The sequence below is a fragment of the Chionomys nivalis genome, chromosome 1 (genome assembly GCF_950005125.1).
Source record: "Chionomys nivalis chromosome 1, mChiNiv1.1, whole genome shotgun sequence".
Lineage (NCBI taxonomy): Eukaryota > Metazoa > Chordata > Mammalia > Rodentia > Cricetidae > Chionomys > Chionomys nivalis.
In genome coordinates this window covers 6,252,036-6,272,538 of record NC_080086.1, presented here as the reverse complement: position 1 = coordinate 6,272,538, position 20,503 = coordinate 6,252,036, and the positions used below count along the sequence as shown (strand labels likewise).

Here is a 20,503-nt window from a genome sequence, read left to right as displayed (position 1 = left end):
ACAAGTATGGAGAATCACATTCGTAGGAAGGGTACCCACCTGTAACTACATCTGAAAGTGACTTAGAAAACAGATATGAAGGATGGGGATAAAGGATGCCAGTAAGATTAGTTTTCTCTTAGATCACTCTCAATATCTGTACACTTAGATTTAATTTTAACTTTAAAAAAATGAGAGGACATGGACGGTGAAGGCTTAAAAAATGCATGCCATGTGGGCACAGGACCCGAGTCTGATCCCTACCACCCACGTGAAATCCCAGCACGATGGTACCATGGGTCTGTAATGGCTGTACAGAGAGGTTGAGACATGCAGATTCCCGGGGCTCCAGAGAGCCAGCTTGGAATCCAGGAGATGCAGGTTCAATGAGAGACCATGCTCCAAAACCTAAAGTGAAGGGTCATTAGGGAAGACACTAACAATGATCTCTGGCCTCCACATATGTGACCATGTGTGTGAATGTGCCCCTCCCACATGCACACCTATGAACTGAGAGACAGAATGAAGATGGGTTCTGTATTTGACTAATATGGGTTTATTTAAGTTTGGTCCTATTTGATTTCAAAAAATGAAACAAACAGTACTTTGGGCTGATGAATCTGATATGTCAATATTGTTCATAAGTAACTAGCCATTTTTATAAACAGCATTCTAAAAACAATTATGCCATGATTAAAAGCAACAGTTTATACAACAAGCTTTTTCTTATTTGTGAAGACAGTGGTATTTCAAAAATGAGAATCTCAGGCCAGGCAGTGGTGGCACATGCCTTTAATCCCAGTACTCAGAAGCAGAGATGGGTGTATCTTTGTGAGTTAAGAGGCCAGCCTGGTCTCCACAGTGAGTTCCAGGACAGACAGAGCTGTCACACAGAGAAATCCTGTCTCGAAAGAGCCAAAATAAAAACAAAACAAAGAAACAAAAGTATGGTTCTCAATCTGATCAGTGTAAGCAAGGACAAGACTTTCTCATTGTCCCTCCAAGCATCAGCGAGCACTTCCTCACCCCTCCAGTCACAGTGACCAGTGCTTCTCTGCAGTTAGACACAGTGTGTCCGCAGCAAATGCTCGGCAAATACTTTCAGAAAGATGAGCTGAGATGCAGATGCTGCCGACTGGACACCACGCCCAAGTTCAACAGAGTCGTCAGAGAACCTCAAAGGCTCCTCTATCTATTAATTCACTCATTTCATTAAGTTAGAGTGATGCTTGAGGGTGTAACGGAGACCAGCAAGACAAAGCATTTCTCAGAATGACAAAAATCACCCATCTATCAGCACGAGCCTGGGAAGATGCCCCTCTCGGGTGCTCTCCAGACTCAGGTCCAGTTTGCATGGAGGCATGTCTTGGCTGCACTCTGAACACTCTGAAACCTGAAGTCAGTTTAAGGACAGAGGTGGGAGGGCCCTCCTATCTAGGCAAGAATACAACTCAGTCAGGAACTAATTGTTCCCCATCTCTTAGCAACAGCCTGGATGGAAGAACCGCTATTTAAAGGAGATAGTTTACAGGACTTGTTAGCCTTTTCTTAGATCTCTGCCTGTATCCTTCCACCAAGAAATCTACATACCTGGCAAACATTAGTTTAGCTACTTATAGACGTGCTGTCTCCGACTAAGTTTGTTATCACCCAGCGCTCCCTCTCTTATTTGGTCCCTACTAAAAATGGCAATGTGAATAAGGGCTCTTGGAAACTCTTCTATTGAACACAAATTAAATACCCATAAAATAAATCTACCTTCTGACAACCAGGCCCTCTCAAGAGCAACTGCGGAGACCTGATAAAACCCCGAGCTGCTTCTTCTCAAAAAATAACTCATCATGACTGCAGAGAACTCAGGCTTATTCTTAGCCGAGGCTTTAGTTTTATGAAAAATTCACTAAATTTATTGTATACATGCTCAGTCACATGCATATATATGAGATATGCCACAGACTCACTAAAGTTTTAATATCATATAAACTATATATTGATAATATGTACATTATCACATTATCAATATATGTATTCATACGTTGAAACATATCCAAGAACCACTAACTTTTATATATCATAAATATATTGCTTATAAACACTTATAATGCACACAGATATAAACATGTATGATCTATGTATGTATTTGTGCATGTGCGTACACACATATCTCTATGTTTAGGCTTATTGTTTTGTGCATATTGTACATAACATATGTACTTAAACATATCCTTACATACATACAATAAATTTCATAATGTACATTTATGTCTCAAATATATGTGGGTATAAAATATGTTATTTTATAACATGGAAATCAGCTTAAAGTACGGTGTTTTTGTTTTGTTTTTGTCATTGTTATTGCTTTTTTAGGAAGTAAGTCATTCTAGTAAGAGTCAAAGTCATGACATTTACAAATTATTTTATATTTTTTATCAGTACGCATCCACTGTTACCTGCATATGGAAAATTCTAGGAATTCTTCCTAATATATTAGCATCAGTTAGGAGATGTCATCTTGTACAATTTTTCAACAGATGAAGTATATCTGAAGTATACAATTTATTCTCTCTCTCTCTCTCTCTCTCTCTCTCTCTCTCTCTCTCTAACTGTGGAGAGGGTCTCATTGTGTCATCCTGGTCGGCCAGAAACTTACTGTGTAGATCATGCTGGCCTTGATCTTACAGAGACTCACTTTCTTCTGCCTCACAAGTCCTAGGATTGAAGGAAAACTGACCTATGAAATGGAGACAATTCTGGTACCAAGTTTGCAGCTGAGGAAATGACATCACGAGGAGTTTACTCAGCTGGGAAAGGTCACCTCACAGGGGAATGGCAGTGCTCTCCTGGGGATTCCCACAGTCACTCTAGCATCCACCTGTAATACCAAGGCAAGATGTCTAGTTCTTGCCAAGTGAGGTTTTGGGGAGCCAAAGAACACCAGAAGTTCAGACACATCTACCTTTGGAACAACACTTAAAAATCAAAACAGAACAAAGAGCATCATGGGTTACTTCAGGCTTACACTCCTCTCTGTGAATCTAACCTTACAACTGAAAAACAGTGCCGAACACCACACACTTCATTCCCAAATGCTTGCCTGTTTCCAAGAAGCCTCCACTGTATCACCAACTGTAGGATTTTATTGTCAAACACAATTTCAAAATCAAATCCCCCCTTGCAATTACTATCACTCTCTTGCTACTTCTCAAGTCAACGGATGAGGGCTACAACTTTCAGCAAAGGACTGATATCACATTCAATATGCCGTTGTCAGACAGTTCTTCAAAACTTTTATGTGGACATCTAGAAGATGAGAATACTCACATACTTACAACTTAGGACAGTATAAAGAAGGTGCCTGGCTGACTGCTGAGATCACAAAAATGATCAGATACTATTTCTAAGAAAGACAGGGTCTTTGTATAAAGACTAGATTTTAGTAGATGATGCATTTAAATGTACTGAGAATGAGAGCGTGGGGGGGGGGTTTCAGAAAGGGATTTCAAGTGTGGATTTATAGCCAGTACCTTTTAAAGCAGAGAAGATTTTATATAAGCATCTATAGGATACACCCAGAAATCCACTGGGCACACCGAATTATGCCAGGAATAAATTTATTTTTAAAAAGACAGGTTTTTAGAAGCTCACCTACAATCTGAGTGTGGTTGCGAAGATTTGTTATCCCAGAAGTTGAAAAGCAGAGGCAGGAAGATTGCTGCAAGTTTGAGAGCAACCAGCCTGAGCTACACAGGATAGCCTGGGCTATAGAGTAGGATCTTACCTCGAAAACAAAAACTAAAGCATTAATTAATTAAGTAAGTAATGTCCCAATTAGTGTACAAAATGTCTAACACATGCTTTAAATGAATAATTTGTATTTAAAGTAATGCCTGGCATAGTAGGTATTTAGATATATTCATTTAAAAAAAAAAACGAGAAATAGTTTCCCTCCAAAGCACTAAATTCTTAAGTTCTATGAGCATTTTCTTTTCTGTATCAATAAGAGGGTGGCAGTGTAAGTGAACTCGTTAGCACTGGGGCGTCGTTAAAGAAAACATCTTATCTAGAATCTGTGAGACCCTTGGTTGGGCTCCCAATGCCACCAAATATGTTAAATAGGATAAAGTCAATAAATACAATTAAGTTAATAAAAAAGAAGATTCTGGAGGGCTGATAAGCACAATCCAACACTCCTACCTCAGGAGCTACTCAGCAACTGACTGCATGTCCCTCTCCTGCCTGTGTGAGGTTGGGAGACGGTGGAAAGCGAGAGTCTGGTGAAGACCGAATAAAGAAGGCATTCAAAGCGACTTGGAGTCTGGCACATAACACGTCCATGCTGAATGCTTGTGCTATCTTTACATCTATATTTATAAGTGCGTCTCCATATGCATAGAGAAAGAGCTTGGATGGCATCTTGTGGGTCAATTCGGAAAGTTGTGTACAGCATCAGCTGGGAGACAAGAGCTGAAGGTTTTCTTCCAACCACAAACCCCTTAACCCACAAGACAGAGATGAGAGCTATACATGGTGGGATCGTAGAAAATAAATATAACTGTCCGCTCCACATGTTTAGTCTCGATAATAGCCGGTCTAGCCCTTAAACATCTTCCCTGCTGTCATGCTGCCATAAGGTCTGGAGAACTGATGGTATATTTCAAGCAAAAGTCACATTATACATATGTGTAAAATATCACCTACTTGTCGAACTAAGAGCAAAGAGTTAATAAATACTGAAATCTGTCTGGCTCCTTGCTACCCTGCTGAACCGGGAACCTCTAGACTTAAGGCACTGATCAAAATGTCTTCACCTCCCTCTGCCCACAGAAGGTATAGAACATTATCCAACAGCAATATAAAATAAGCCAAGAATATGAGCTGGAATTCCAATCTGAATGGAATGTTAGGCTTCCTGGTAGCAGACTAACAAAGCAAAAATACATGAAAATAATTTTAATAGTATATCTTAAGCCTGTAGTTCCAAACTTCACGAATACAGAATCAAGAATAAAAGGGAAAAAATAAAGCCCTTCAAATTCTTTTATTTTTTTAAATCCAGTATGTGGTTCATACCTATTGTACACATTTTTACACTACCCATGTTTCAATCACTCAGCAGGGGCCCTGGGTATTGGCTGCCATAGTTGAAGGCATTGATAAATTGGGGTTCAGGAAATATTTCTTTATATTGCATTAAATCACTTCTTCAAGAGCTAGGAAAAATATCAATAGATATCACGCAATGCACATAAGTAAACCAGATGATTCAGTAAGTAAACACAATTCTAACAGCTTGATTTTCCTAATATTTAGAAATAAAAACATATTTTAGCTAAAGGAATTACAACAGGTGAAAGAATTCCTCACTAAAAACAGTTGTGTCTGCAAGGTAGTCAGGAATGGTATGTCACCTCCCTTTAAAGTCTACGTGTGCGAATCATCTAGCTAGCCAGCAGTCTCCTAGGCATTGTGGGGATTCTTGCCTCACTTTGGGCTAATGGAAGCATTCACACAATCTCTCATTTTGCCTATACTCATGATTTCCCCTCTGCTGTGGTGATCCAGCACCTCTCTGACAGTAGAACACTCTAAAACCAGAAACAACAGAAGACATGGTGTTCGGGAGTGTGTCTCGGCCCATGGCCTCCATGCTGACTTGCTGCTCAGCCCAGAACTCGGGCAACAGATTTGGGGCTCTCACCTATCCCTAAAGCAAACATTCTTCTAACTCAGAGCCATCTGGGGCTCCCCTCCCCGGGATCATATGCGGAGGTTGTCTGGTATCTTTAATACGCTGATGCACAGCACTGGGGCAGGCTTTATTAGCACAACCATTTTGCTAGGAGAAGAAAACTGACATAGAAGAGATTGTGGAGGGAACAAAATTTTGGCTGGGGTTCTTGTTTTTATTCTTTCACTGAAGAGAATCACTGGGTCGACTTGCTTTCAGCAACCCTATGGTTTCTCTAAGGTTCCAGTAAACGTGATACCATTCATAACGTGGACAGTGGTCTCTTTCATATACTGCCTATAGTCACATACTTAAGCGCCAAGCAGATGGTTGAAATCTGTTTTGTATAAAATGTGTGCTTTTTTTCCAACTGTGTTCTTTGTATTCATGTTCATCCTAGGCTCTAGCCATCAAAACACTGGCACCGTGTCGATCATTAGCAGCGTTTTAGACAACTGGTAAGTAAGGTATTCACTGTTCCCCACAAAATGTTCAGCTAACATTTCCCAGATGTATAATTAAGGCAGAAGATGATCTTCTTGAATTGGTAGCAGCACTTTGGATGGCTTCTGGCTTTTAACAGATTATATCAGTGGAAAACAATTTTAAACCAAAAACATGGGCCCTGTTTCTTGGGTGATTTTTGTAACTTGTTATAAAGCTGTCCTTAAAAAGAAATCTGTCTAGTTCCCCTTCTTTCACCTCCATATTCAAAAATAAGGAGGAAATTGCCTCCTCCCGATTTTACTGGGAGGCTGTATAGCAAAAGGGACTTATGAGGATAACAGTTTCTGAAAGTCACTTGGGATTTTTCTACAGTTCACACTAGTTGTGCAAACACTAGTTTAAGAAGCATTGGTGTGTGTAATTTTCTTTCATTTGCAGAAAGTCGGTTTTTATGTTGTTCAATAATTTATTCTTTAAAGTTATTTATTCTTGTAGTTATGTGTAAACACAATTTACCTGGCTTACAGATTAATGCAATATGCAATTTGAAAATGTACTTGATACAACGAAGGTTACCAAAGCAACTCCTAGTCGTCATAGTTTCTGCACACAGAGGGAAGAAAGAGGCACTTAGGATGTTTAGTTATCAACAGTGGACAGATATAACTGAACTTACATTGGTGAGAGTCAAGTATAAGTTACGAGGGATCAATAGTTAAAATATCTCAAAACTGGTAGTTATAGGAACAGTGAAAGTGAGGAACTGGTCAACCAGTTCCTTATAGCAACTGTGTGTGTGTGTGTGTGTGTGTGTGTGTGTGTGTGTGTGTGTGTGTGTGTGTGTATGTGTGTGTATGTGTATGTGTGTGTGTATGTGTGTGTATGTGTGTGTGTGTGAAAATAATCTTCAGACACCTAAAAGGCATTTTTATCAGACAAAGAATAATTTTTATTAAAGTCCTGATTATTTTTCCTCTGCTAGATAAGAAGTCTACTTTTAAAACCCTGAATTCAAAAGACTGCACTTAGGCCTACCAAATGTTCTCCTAAAGCTTTGTGATTGTAAGCACGATTGTTTAAAAGGTAGGGCTTAAAAAAAAAGTATACTGACTTTTAAGCCCATTTTGTAGACACATGGCTGAAACCCAAGGAATTAAGTGATTTTTGCATCTCAAAGTTCTCATTCCTGCCTTAGAAACGGGAACATATGCCAACCTTGTGCATAACTGAATGCTAGACCATCAGACACATTAGCACAAAGTAGCCCGGCTGCGCCCTATACACATTTCTCCTGCTTTAACAGTAGGGCTTTGGGACATTGTCCTTTGGCCATAGAACTAGATACAGTTTGGGTTTCGTAGGCTTCTTTATAAGTTGGCTTTCTAATAACTTTTACATCTTCACAGGGGAAACGAGAGAATAACACTCATTTTTATTCCTAAACTCAAAGCAGCAAGTATAGAATAAAAAGTATTGCAATCATTAAGCAAAAAATAATAATAATTCGTAGACAGACAATTCTTACATTATCTGATATATATGGTTCTATACTTAAGCAATTTGTTCAACACTTTCATGACCCCCAGACATGTTTTCCCGGTTGGAATGATACCAAAGGTCCCTAGGTATGCATCAAAGATTATACTTCTGACGGTGTGACTGCACATTTTCCCTCAAATAGTTTTCTTAAAGAAGCCAGCATGCAATCTTCCAAATGTAAAATATTAACAATATGGCAAGAACATCCTCCCAGATGAAGCATTTTATTGCCTCTCTCTTTGGTTGTTACGACCCTTCTTGTCTTAGAGCTCTGCCCTTTCTCTTCTTGAAGCTGCTGAGCAGTAGCGGACGCAGCTGGCTAGACTGGCTTCAGTACCAGCAGTTTTTTGACTCAGTTAGAGGAACGCTGGAAGTTTTGCCCTAGTCACTTGCTCTTAATCTTCCTTAACCTCGCTCCCTTACAGCTCAGAGTTTTATTTATTCAGACAAAGACCTGTGCCGACTGTATCTCTGTATGACTATCTAATCTTCTTATTAATTCTTCTAGTTTATGACTACCCTGTCAGCAGTGGAACTATCCTGTTTCCGTATTCCCAACAACACCCAGCACTTTGCTCAGTCACACATATATAATTTATCTCTATGATATTTATAATTGACAGGAACGAGTGCTCTCAAGCACCTGGGAGTTTTAAGCAGATAAAATACAAATCTGATGTTTTCACCCATTTGACGTAATTCATAAAAGTGTCTGTCACTTCACCTTAAAAGAGAACCACGTATAGTACTTAGATGAAAGCTCCTGAGATATCCCACGTGAACCTGTAGAATGGCATTTAATTGACGAATTGACAGTTGTGATTCCACGCGTAAAAAGACTAGCTATGAGATAAAATCTATCTCTAAAGGAGAGACTAAATGCAGGAATTTTGACCACTGAATTCAGGAGCTGGGAACCTTTCAAATGAATTTCAAAGTGACAAAATTTTAGGTAGGGTGGAGAGATTTTTAAGAAATCTTAACCTATTCCTCTGCCTCACATTAAAGACTCTAGGAGACCTCAGTTTGTGAGAAAAGGGAAGCTGAAGATGTCAGGACAAACTCCTAACTCTTGTCTCCTGCATTATACACCAAAACATCAGCAAGGAGACAGACAAATGAAATCCTTGGCTAAGCGCGAGGAAAGTCTTCTATTCATTATAGGGCAAATATCTTAAAATTGACACAATACTGTTATGTATATACTGGGCTTCTACCTTTAACTTTCTCACTTTTTGAACAGGAAACATCTACTGTCCCCAAACGCTACCTCAGTTCCCCTGACCGAGTCAGTTATAAATGCTCAGCACCTATGCCACACATCACCACCTTCGGGTACCTAAAGCCAGGGTGCCCTTCTATGTCTGTGGTGCACCTGCCCTGGGATCCTGCGTTGTGGGAGAAACAGGAACCAATATTACTTGTATTCTAGGAAGTACTTCTTCCTTTCGAGATGATCTGCCCCAATCTGCTCCCTCAGGATTGAGCAGACTGATTCAGGATGCCGACTGTCTAGTAAGTAAAAAGAATTCTCTTGAACTCCGACTTTGTACATGGGAATAATTACAGGATTTCCCCAAATAACCCCTTCACTGCTAGCCACTTCTAATTATTTTTTAATCTACTCATAAAAGTCTACATCTTATGTTCCATCACGCAGCTCTCTGAACCTGCCCTCTGTGTCCTTTGGATCTGTTTCTATTACCCTTGAGGAATGCCTTTAAAACATTAAACATTCTTAAATTGTTCAGCGGTCAAAACCGATCCATTTTATTTTTCCAGTAATTCTAAGTTTATAAAACAATACCTTAACAAGATGTGTAGCCCATAATCCCCCAGGATCTAGAGACAATTCCCAAATTTAGCTCTGATTTGGAGGAGAGGAAAATGTGGATTTCTCTTTGTTTACGCACGCCCAGGTGTTCTGTTGACTGGGCCTTTGCCTATTAAAGTTTCCTTCTTGTTTGACAATCTGATGCTAAGGGTGACAATCTGATACTCTGTGTTCAGCTATGGTTGGCACAGGTCAGAGTTGAATTAATGAGTTAATCAGGGCCACAGCAGTTTGAACACAGGTCCAATCCTCCCTCTCCTAAAGAACTGAGAACAACACAGAGTGGCTTCCAGGCTCTCCAGCCTCGGGCTGACATGAAAGGAGAAATGAATTCTTAACCTTTATTTTATGTGGCATCTTCCTGGAGTCCCCTTTCAAATCTGTTATGAAATTCAATAACGGGAAAACAAAAACAAGGGAATGAACAAAGGGGCACCAGGACAGGAGTGAGAAAGAAAAAAAAATCTCTCTGGACTTTGTAGCCTATTGCCTAACACACTCCTGCCCAGAGTAAATACCCAAAAGAAAGAATTGTAGCAAACACACAATTGTCTCGGCTCCACAGTTAGAGCCAGCGTGTTTTAGAACTTTGCGAGAGATCCTACATCAACTCAGGATGAAGAAGCAGTGGCACGGAGTAGGACTTTTTCACTTCATGCTCTTTTATATGAAACGTATGTCATTTTCAAGGTTTGTGCTTCCTTTCATTATATATACCTACATATGTATAATTTATTAAAATGAGATTTCAACAGCTTACATGAAAAAGTCTCAGAGGTGGGGCTCAGGCAGCTCACTACCCCTTCGGTGACTCCCTCTTAGTGCTAAGTACACACTGACTACCATTTGAAATAAATTTTGATTAAAAATGTACAAAAAAAAACCCCACATATACACAATGTGCTTGTCTGTCTCCTTTCCCCTAGATTCAGAAATTTAAAAAAAAAAAAAAAAAAAAAAAGCAGGCAAAGTGGGTTAACTCTTTCATGTCTGCTTTCAGCAATGTCCTGAAAACCCAGCTGAGAAGGTACATCCCTCAGGACACCAGAGCTACTCACAGCTCTAACTGACCTAGGTCTCCTAGCCTGACAATACCACATCTTCCAGGGCAAGGGGCTTCTAGCGAATTCTCTGTGCCCTCAAGTTCCCATCCTCCTGTGCATCTATTCTCAGTGCATTTGACTCAGAGGTTTCCGTGTGATAGAGACTGAGATGAGCAGGCAGCGCAAGCGAGGCCAGTGGCATCCGGGCACCTCCACAGCAAGAGAGATCCCAGTGGCTGCACGCATGCCTGTACGCATGCCTGTGGAAGAAAGAGCGTGTCTTCTGTGTTTGAACGTTTTCTTTTCTAAAACACACATTCTTTCAGAGATGTGAAGGGCAGAAATAGAAACACGACCACACATGAAACTTTCCCGAGTGCCTGGCAGCGGGTCTCCTGCTTTGCCCCCCTCTTACCTACAATGCGTGATGAGACTGGCAGGTAGCCCTAATTCGTTAGTAGCCAAATTATTTTTGTCCGTAAAGTAGGAGAAATCTCCACAGCACATGAATGAGACACAATTTACTAGTTTACACACATTTTTATAACTCCGAGAAACTAAAACTCATTCACAAACGTTCCTATTTCAGCTTCAGCAAGAAGGGCCACCAGTCTACGAGGGAAGCACACTTGGAAAGGCAGGACTTCATTCTCCAAGAGAATATGAAAGGGGGAAAAATCTCTTAACTCTAATAAAGAACTTTTCATCCTTAATGTAGGAAAAATAAACAGCTTTCCGTGCAGCCACACTCCACATCTCATTTAAGTCAAAACATTTCCACGCAAGGCATTCCGAAAAACGTCATTTAGTAATAAGTCTGAAGGACCGCAGATTTAAACTCCTAGTGACAGCACAGACAGGTTAGACAACATAGCTCACGGTGACTAGCAACTCCATCCCTGGAGTCAATGCCATGCCCCCTTCTCCAAGTTAGAGAGGAAAGCAGCAAAGACAAGCAGCCCGGAGACACACATGCACCCACTGACGAGGCAGAGGAGAGGAAAGAGTAGCAACTGAGACTAACAAGACAATGACAAATGTATCAATAACGCAGCAGAACTGAATTATCCAAATGATACTTAGATCAAAGAGAGAAGGCGAGAGTTTGGAGACTCGGGACGTTGAGGAGTCAAGCTCCAGCCTGAAGTCATTTCACTTCTGATCTGAAATATCTCTGAACACCCCGAAGCTTTTGTTTTTCGTTTTCCTTCTGTCATGTTTTATGAATATAAAGGTCCTCAAACTACCTTTAAATAGATTAATTACATTCAAGCTGGGTGAAAGAAGGGCACAAGGACCGGAAAATGATACAAAAGAAACAGAAAGGATGCATTTTAACAAGTTCATCAACAAACCTGGGCAGTGCGTATGAGGTGCAGATTATGGTTCAATGGTTCCAAATTGGCAGAATTCAAATTGGGTTCATATTTGGGTTTTTTGCTTTGTTTGTTTTTTTAAACCACCTGTCCTAAAACGACATTGTTTATGCTAATTATCTTTGTTGACGCTGCAATTCTGTTTGTTTACTGCAATTCTTTTAAAATGCCATATCCCTCGGAATAGTTCTCACCAGAATTCTTCTAAATCTCGCCTTGGTCTGGTCCTTGCCGGCAGCCCAATGTGCAGAACGCAATGCCCACAAAGAAGGCGCAAGAGCTGGGAGCAACTTGGAGGCTGTGACTTCTCAGGCTGGCAAAGGCTGGCAACACAGCACTGCTGAGCTTTCACTCCCAGCCTCCAAGAGAAAGGGATGCTGATGTGGAGAAACGCACACCCCCCTATTGGACAAGCAGAACCATACGCCACAGGATCTCCCGAGGAGATGGGGAACTCTCAACTAGCAGGGGAAAGGAAGGGGAGACGAAAGCAAAGAAAAGGCAAAGAGGCTTCCAGACTGCAGGGCAGAACACAGAGTCAAAGGGGAAACAGTTCCTGATCCACAGGAAGGAGTAGAAGGCAGTCTCCAGATGTAAACCTAAACCAACCCTGCTCGTTTAAGGAAAATAGCGTTAGTCTTTAGTGGGTCTTTTTTTTCTCTTCTTGCTCTAGCAGTCCCCCTTGATCTACTTCACCTGCACCGCATTTGAATTTTACATGCTCTGCCAAGGAGAGTGCCACCCCTAGGTGCAAAGCCAGGGAGGACAGAATTAAGGAGGACTGAGATCTCTCCGTAGATTTCTTCTCCACTAGCATGTTTGGATTAAGAAGAGTAGGACTCACATGTAGGTGAGTCACACCTTTTAAGATCACTGCCATCACTTGACTCAGAAACCGAGCACACTGACTTAGCACAAGAGAAGAATGGAGAGTTTGGCTTCCATTCCTTGATGTCTCGTGGTATTGGTTAATCTCACTAAAACTACAGGGGAATACCAAATTTACAAGGTAAACAGCACCCAACAGTTATGCCTTTAAAACTAATCTATAAAAGGGTTGTGTTTAGACCACATAACACATACCTGCACGATACAACATACGGCTTAGGTAGCTGAAGAATGGACAAGGAAAGACCAAACAATCAAAATGAGACACCCCTTGGGGATGATGCTCTGTCAATGTGGCATGAACAAGATCCATGAGACACAGTTTCCAACCCTTAGACGGCTGAGATACTCCAAAGCAGACAGGTTTTCTCATCTGCCTCTGGTCTATGATGCTCATGTAAATCTCAGTGAAAAAAGCTTTCCAAGAACAGACATTCATGTGCTTCTGATATTTGAGGCATAGGGAAAAGTGCATCAACATGTAATCAATAGCAACACCCTCTTCCATTTCTCCAGCCTGCTTTTCCCTGATCTGGCCACAGTGCCACCTGGCATTTAACCCTGCATTGTTCTTGGTGATCACTGAGACTCCTGCCAAGTCTTCAGGCAGAATGGGGTATGGGACAGAAGTGTGGTTTACACACTGCTTCTAGTGAGCTGCATTCCAAACCAAGGTGTCAGCTCAGTTGAGCTCACAAGTTATTGAGATGGCAATTACAATCTGCAATGAATGACTACGTCCTCCTGCAAGAAGTAGTAGTGAGTGAAGACTAACTGAGTGGCCAAAGCAGACATCAGAACACACTGATCATGAGACCTGTAAGCTTACAGTTGCCTTGGGGTGACAAAAGCCAGGCAGGTACCTTTGAAATTCCTGTCTGGAAGCTACCTGCCAACCTGAATGGACTGGTAACTTAGGAGCAGAACAGATTTTTTTTTTTATAAGACTCCAACTATATTGAATAAATGCCCAGGTAAAAAAAATTTTATTGGGAGGAGCAGTAACTAAAATACCAATATTGGGAGGGGTAGCCTTACATGTTGCTAGTAGTTTCCCATAGCAATTTGCAAAAATGATTTTCACAGACCTGGAAGGATATTCCCCGCTTCAGAATAAAGTGGGGGCTTTTATAATAAAACAATCTCTCCCATTGGGCTGACTGTATATAAATCCGATGGGAATGGGCTAAGTGTAAGTTGAGCTGATTCCTTTTCTTTTGCATGAGGTCTTGACCCTGCAGGGCTCCCTTCGACATGGGGAAAGAGGCTGCTGTGGGTACCCGTTTGGGGAGAAGCACACCCCTGCATGAGGGAGCCTCTGAGGCCACATGCTGCATCCTTCACTCCTAACTTCTCTTTCTTTCTGGGAATAGCAAGTCTTTTTTAAATAGATGCACTTTGAAGTCTTTTACTTCCTTCAATGAAATTTTCCAGTTCGACAACTGAGAAGCATGGTAGGTAACCTGGTCATGGAACACTCACATGGAAGACGGACACACGCATGAAGTAAACCAGCTGACAACTGTGCCGGTGATAAAGTCTCAGACATGGTTGTTTCTCCTTCAGCAGCAGGAGAGTCACACCACAAGCTATAGCAAGTATTTCCCGTGTTGAAGTGTCGAGAGACAAAAGACATTCTCGAATGAAAAACCTGAAGTCACAATATCTCATTCTTTAACTCTCAGTTGGATGGAAGGACAATGACTTCTCTAAGACCTCTCCGGAGAGCTAGTGATGCTTCTATTCACGGCACGCGGACAATGCTGCCCATTGTGGTGCGTAGCCATAGCTGGACCCGAGGTCTGTCTCTCTTAGCATCTGCCGGGCCATGCATTGCCTATTCCTCCCGCACCTGAGATCTGCCCTTCAGCCCTGCAGGAGCTGCGGGAAAGCAGGAGCTGGCAGTTCAAGCTTGCTACTTCTGAAACCCATCTCCCTCTACCTCTTGAACACCCGCACAGACAATGAAGCTGTCACCTGCTCCTTAGCTAGGTAACAGCCGTTTGTCAACCTGAGACTCTTGAGTCTGTCCCTTCCTGCAGCTGGAAACACCGACACTCATCACCTAAATCTGCATCCCCAGACTGATCTGAAAGTTTTGAATTATTTCTTGAAGTTTCCAAGACTCTTTCTATTGGGTAGGGGGGAATCATAGAAGATGGGCACTACTCTACCAGTGACGTTAGAGATACAAATCACTTAAAACTTTAATGGCACCTGAACTCTGACTAATTGCTGCCCACTACACCTAATTTTCCATTTATGAAGACATTAGGAATTCTTTAAGAGGACTAAATAAATTTGAGTGAAAAACTCTTTGATGGCAGGTGAGCAAATAGAATGAAAATTGAGTCAATAAAAATGACCTACTTATTCAACAAATGTTGCAAATCGCTGTTGAGGCACAGGAGAACACAGAGAACAAACCAACCTCATTCTGATGATATATGGTAGTGCTATTACGGGGTTGCTCTTCGGAGGATTTCAATATTCAGCCCTGTATCGATCTACATGATCTGCTCTGTGAGTGGCAATGGGAGAAATGAGGAGTACACAAACTGTCAGGGCTTTGCTGGGATTTGGGGAAGTATTGCCCAATCTGATCTCAGGGTAAATTATTAAAAATGCTAGATTGTGAGGCAGTTTTCAAAATGACTTTAACTACTGCTGCTTACACATAGGGCGCATATACAAGCAAACTACTTGATTATAGCCGGCTTATTTAATTGCCCAGCTAAACATGGATGCCCCTGCACAGTGCAGAAAAGAACTTCAAACATCACTAGAAGGGGAACACAAAACAATGCTAGAAGAGTTGAGCGCTAAGATGTCAAAGGGAAAAGTTTGGCTTAAAAAGAGATAATTGAAAAAAAAATACAAATAAAGTTCCCAGCAGGCAGCTCGCCTATAAGAGAAATAGATTGTAGTCGGTTAATATGTAACGCCTCTTTATAAAGCCAGGCTGATAACACGCTACAAATCACTCAGAGTTTTATTAGCAAAAAAAAAAGTATAATTAGAATTAAGGAAAATTATCATAAGGGTGTTCATCTGTACTTGCTGAAAACTTACTCTGTTCAATTAACAAACCGCTCCATTAGGCAATAATGTGCTCCAGTGTGAACAACTTCAGTATCCACATAGAAACAAGACTACATTTGCAAAGGAGAGCTAACTGGCTAGCAGAGTTCATATGTGAAACTTTGGGGAAAAAATAATTCAGAACCTTGAGGAACGATCCGCCTTCTTAGTAGAGAGGCTCGAGAGCTAGAGCAGGGGGATTTAGGAGCCACCACCTCCACTTCTTCCCTGGGCACACAGTGGCTTCTCGGGGATGTGACCACAGCCAAGCATTATTTTCTCCTTCACATTCTCTCTCCCCCATGACTCCAGTTCTAGAATGTTTTAATCCCTGTCCTTTCTTTTTTCGTCTTTTCATCTCAAATTCAGGCGTTTGAGTGATAAACAGCTTGACTTAGCATATTTTTAACCAGCTGGTCTAGCACCTAGCTTGAGTTGCATAGTCAGATACGACAAATGTTTATACAGAAGGTATAGCTTGCATGAAAATGAAAAAAGCCTGGGGATCTTGCATCCTGGCTTTTTTTAGCTTTTTTCTTTTTAATTCAACATACAGAATACGAAGTTTGAGTTCTTTTTAATGGCAAACAAAAATCTATTTATAGTTCGAAAAATGAACTTATAGTAGGGTACGGACTCAAAGTTGAAAATTGTAATGTGTAAATTACATGGGCAGGAGGAGGCTAAAATCCTTTAAAAGCCCACATGTAACTTGCAGCATCAAACGGGAAGGAAGTGCACATACCTCTCTAAATAGGAACAACTAATTACGAATACAGTTAGCTCCCGTCACAGCACAGCGAAAAGTCTGGCTATCAAAATACAGTTAAGACAGCGAGCACAAAAGTGGCCACAAAACTTCAAAAGGGGGTGTCCTGTTCATCTCCGACCTCCCCCTTCAGACACCTCGATAACTATCTACTAATATTTAACTGCGATGTTAAATTTTCTTTGGGGAAAAAAAAAAGACAACAACAACCCCGCTCTCCCACATCAACAAAAGGTCCTGTTTTCCCAAGCAGTTTCCAAAGTTTAACAGAGGGATCAAACAGGAATTTAACAGCCTCCGCTTTAAACACCACTGAAGCCTTCTATCACTTGAGAAATTACAGGAGGCAGAGATCCTGAATATGCGAGCCGGCTACAAAAGGTGTGTGGGGGCAATCAATGAAAGCAGAAAGTAGGAGACTAAGCGAGGAAGAGAGCAGCCGCGGATGGGGGGAGGAGAAAGAGATGCTTAATGTTCATTTAATTTCCTGCCTGTGATCCGACGCAACCTAAAAACATTAGCAGTAAGCTCGGAGGAGACTTTGCAAATCAGTTCAATTTGGTCCGGGCAACCACAACAGAAATCAGCTCCCAAGGCTGCAGAGACCCTAGCCGCTCTCTCACACGCAATCTGGGGGAGGCATCTTGGAGGGGATTCACAGACTCCTGTGAAATGGAAGAGTTTGCACTTCGGTATATTAGGGGGAGAAAAACCAAAGAGCACTCACCTTTCAAACTCCTGAGGTAAATCAGGGTCAGTAAGCATGCTGGAAAAGCACAGCTTCCCTTTGTCACGGCGGCCACCTATGATCGGCTCCAACTGAACCTGTCAAGTCAGTCCAAACCTTCTAAACCAATAGATTCTCTCTCTGTGTGTGTCTCTCTCTTCTCACTCTCTCTCCCCTCTCCCTTTCTCCCTCTCCCTCTCCCCCTTCCCCTCCCCTCCCCTCTCTCTCTCTCTCTCTCTCTCTCTCTCTCTCTCTCTCTCTCTCTCTCTCTCTCTCTCTCTCCTAGGACTCCTTGACCATTCTCTTAAAGGGGTAGTACACTTACAGCAGCAGTCTGGCTGCTCCCCCTCCGCACAGCCGCACACTCTGCATGCTAGCATTAGACAACCTCCCGGTGCCTGTCTCTTCCTCTAATTCTCTCTCCTGGACATCACGGAACGGTAGAAGTCAACTCGTAACATGTCTCCCAGGCTCTTTCCTCTAAATAATAAAAGTCATACCATACACACAAACACACACACAGACACATACACACACCGCCGCCACCACCAGTATCACTGTGCAAAATACATTTGGGGCTGATTAAAAAATAACTTTGTAATAACGGAGCCCCAATCAAACTGAGTATTAACTAAGTAAGCACTAATAGTCACGGCATTTTTACACAAAGAATTGTTATTCCTCACCCCCCCACACACACACTCTCCAAGAGCACACGGAAACATACAAGCATGTGTGTGTGTGTGTGTGTATGCTTGTGCGCGCGCACGCACGCACACACACACACTCTCTCTCACACACACACAACAATCAGGCATTGTTCTGAAGGAAGAAAAGCAACTTTGACAGATTGAAATATAGCAGAGGCCCCTTCAAGGAATCCTGTAAACAGCCTGTCACTCACTCTGTCGGGCTCAGAGCTAGCTCGCTTTCCACAGAGTGCTTGCAATGTCCTGGCAACCCAGGCAAAGTTTCTGTAGCTCCAAACTCCAGAAACCAGGCGTGGAGGAGAGCAGGTATCTGCATGCCAAACGCAGCATGCAGGAGTGCAGGACAATCCCAAACTCCAACCAGAAGACAGCCCTGACCAGTCAACTGTCCTGCTCCCGAAGAGCACCCTGGTGCTCAGGGTGGACAGAGCCCGTGTGCCCCCAGCCCCAAGGCTCTTTAATTTCCTCTGTCCAGGCAGCCACAGATAAGCTGGACAAACTCTGGTTCTCCAAATCCTAAGCTGGCTGGCAAGGCACAGCCTCCGTAGCAGTTCCAATTATCTAGATAAAAATCTGGCAGGCAAGGAAGGGAATCAGGTAATGGACCTTTGACATGGATTGACAGAGGTACCTACACACGCAGGAGGGAATGGTGCCGGCCCCCATACACAGCAGCCTCTGGCTAGGGAGTTCTCTCACACTTACAGCACAAGAGAGTGTACTCTCTACACACACACAGTCACTCACATACATGCTCTCCACTCCTACTGGGAGGGTTCATTGTGCACAAAAGGCTACATTACAGAGCCCGCCCCAATAAGGGAGAGAGGGAAAAGCCTTCCATTGTTGAGAGGGCAGGTCAGTTGATTAGATTTTCTGTGGAGAATTCCACGAGGAAATTCCCTTCAAAGCCGAAGTGATTAACTGGGGGCTACTCTGGAAATAGGAGAGACAATGGCTCAATAGTCCGCACACCCAATGTCCAGCCTGGCACTGAACTCACTTTAAAAAAAATAAAAATAAAAGCCAGACTCTCTGTGCTTTTCCATAGCCCCTCCAGCCCCCTCCACTCCTTCCAGCTTCCCCTCCCAACCCCTTTTAGTCCGCAGCTGGATAACATTAAGGCCCTTTAAAACCACAAGGGTTGACCCTACCGCAGTTTGATTAGGTCCCATTTTTTTTTTATCCTGGCGACAGGCGGACAGTAAGTTTACTCTTCAGGCATACACAACGACACGCCATACACATATTCTGAGTGAAAATCACAGATCGCTTTACTCCTGTTGGTGTATTTATCCGTCATTCAGAGCTAAGAAATTTGGGGACAAAGTTGAAAATAACTTAATCACGAGACCCATCGTTCAGGAGAGATCCAGAAACACGCACATACAATCAAAGTCGAGTAGGCTTTGAGTGTGTCACTATGGAGTTAAGACACTAACAAAACATGGAGTTACGACCCACCCTGAAAAGCTGTTAACTGGGATGTGTCAAAATGACTTGGGCCTCGTTTCAGCAGTTTGGGAGGGGGAAGGATATTACTCATTAATTTTGTTATCCCATTAGCCTCCAGTTATTTTCTGTTACAGTGCCAGCCCACTTTTAAATAGAAAAATGAGAAAGTCACGGCATTTATCATAAATATCTGTTTTTTTTAATCCTTGAGGAGTTTCATCTTCTAATGCACTCTGATGGACAATGTATATAAAATAGTATTCTCTTCTGTCAGTGATGGTGACAGGAACTCTTAGGGTTCCATGTGTTTTAAAATGTTCAATCTCTCTCTTTTTTCCCCCTTCTAATTAGTGACTATTGTTTTGTCTTGGACCAAGAGGGAATACGAAAGCAAGAGAAAGGGTATGTTAAGGGGAATCATGGGAGTGGGGACAGCAGAGGTGACACAGTGGCAACAAAAAGCTGGAAATGAGGATACAGATACCGGCCATAAGGCAGGAAGCTGTGATCCACATGGTCCCAGCTGCTGTCTCCCTACAGCATCTACCTCTGGCTGTTCTTTGATGTTCTAATCCTGAAGGTCACCAGCACAGGTAAGAAAACGGGTTTTCAAAACCAGCTCTGTTACAAGGAGAGACTTTCCCCACCTTCTGTTTGGCTGCTGTAGCCACTACATAATATATGCACACTTCAGAAATATACAAACGCCAAATAAACAAAAATAACATATGAGAAATCGCAAATGGTTTGAAAGTGAGTTTTAGATCTGAAGCTAGTTACCAGGTTTGGGGAGCTGTCTCCATGGGTAAAAAACCTTGCTCTGAAAACAGGAGGACCTGAGTTCAAATCCTCATGTAAAAAATACAAGTTTGAGCAATACACGCACACGCATGCATGCACACATACATTTTAAAAACAGTGTATATA

General features: G+C 42.1%; 1 protein-coding gene across 6 annotated transcripts in view; it reads right to left on the bottom strand.

Moving 5' to 3' along the window:
• Sox5 (SRY-box transcription factor 5) overlaps window positions 1–17,561 on the bottom strand; it is a 394,103-nt gene extending 376,542 nt beyond the window's left edge. For all 6 annotated transcript variants that reach the window (XM_057770810.1, XM_057770842.1, XM_057770818.1 and 3 more), the window contains exon 1: window positions 17,412–17,561. In XM_057770810.1, coding sequence (XP_057626793.1) covers window positions 17,412–17,449 — 38 coding nt within the window. In that variant the 5' untranslated portion in view covers window positions 17,450–17,561. The remainder of the gene's footprint in view (window positions 1–17,411) is intronic.
• Between the last annotated feature and the right edge of the window lie 2,942 nt (window positions 17,562–20,503).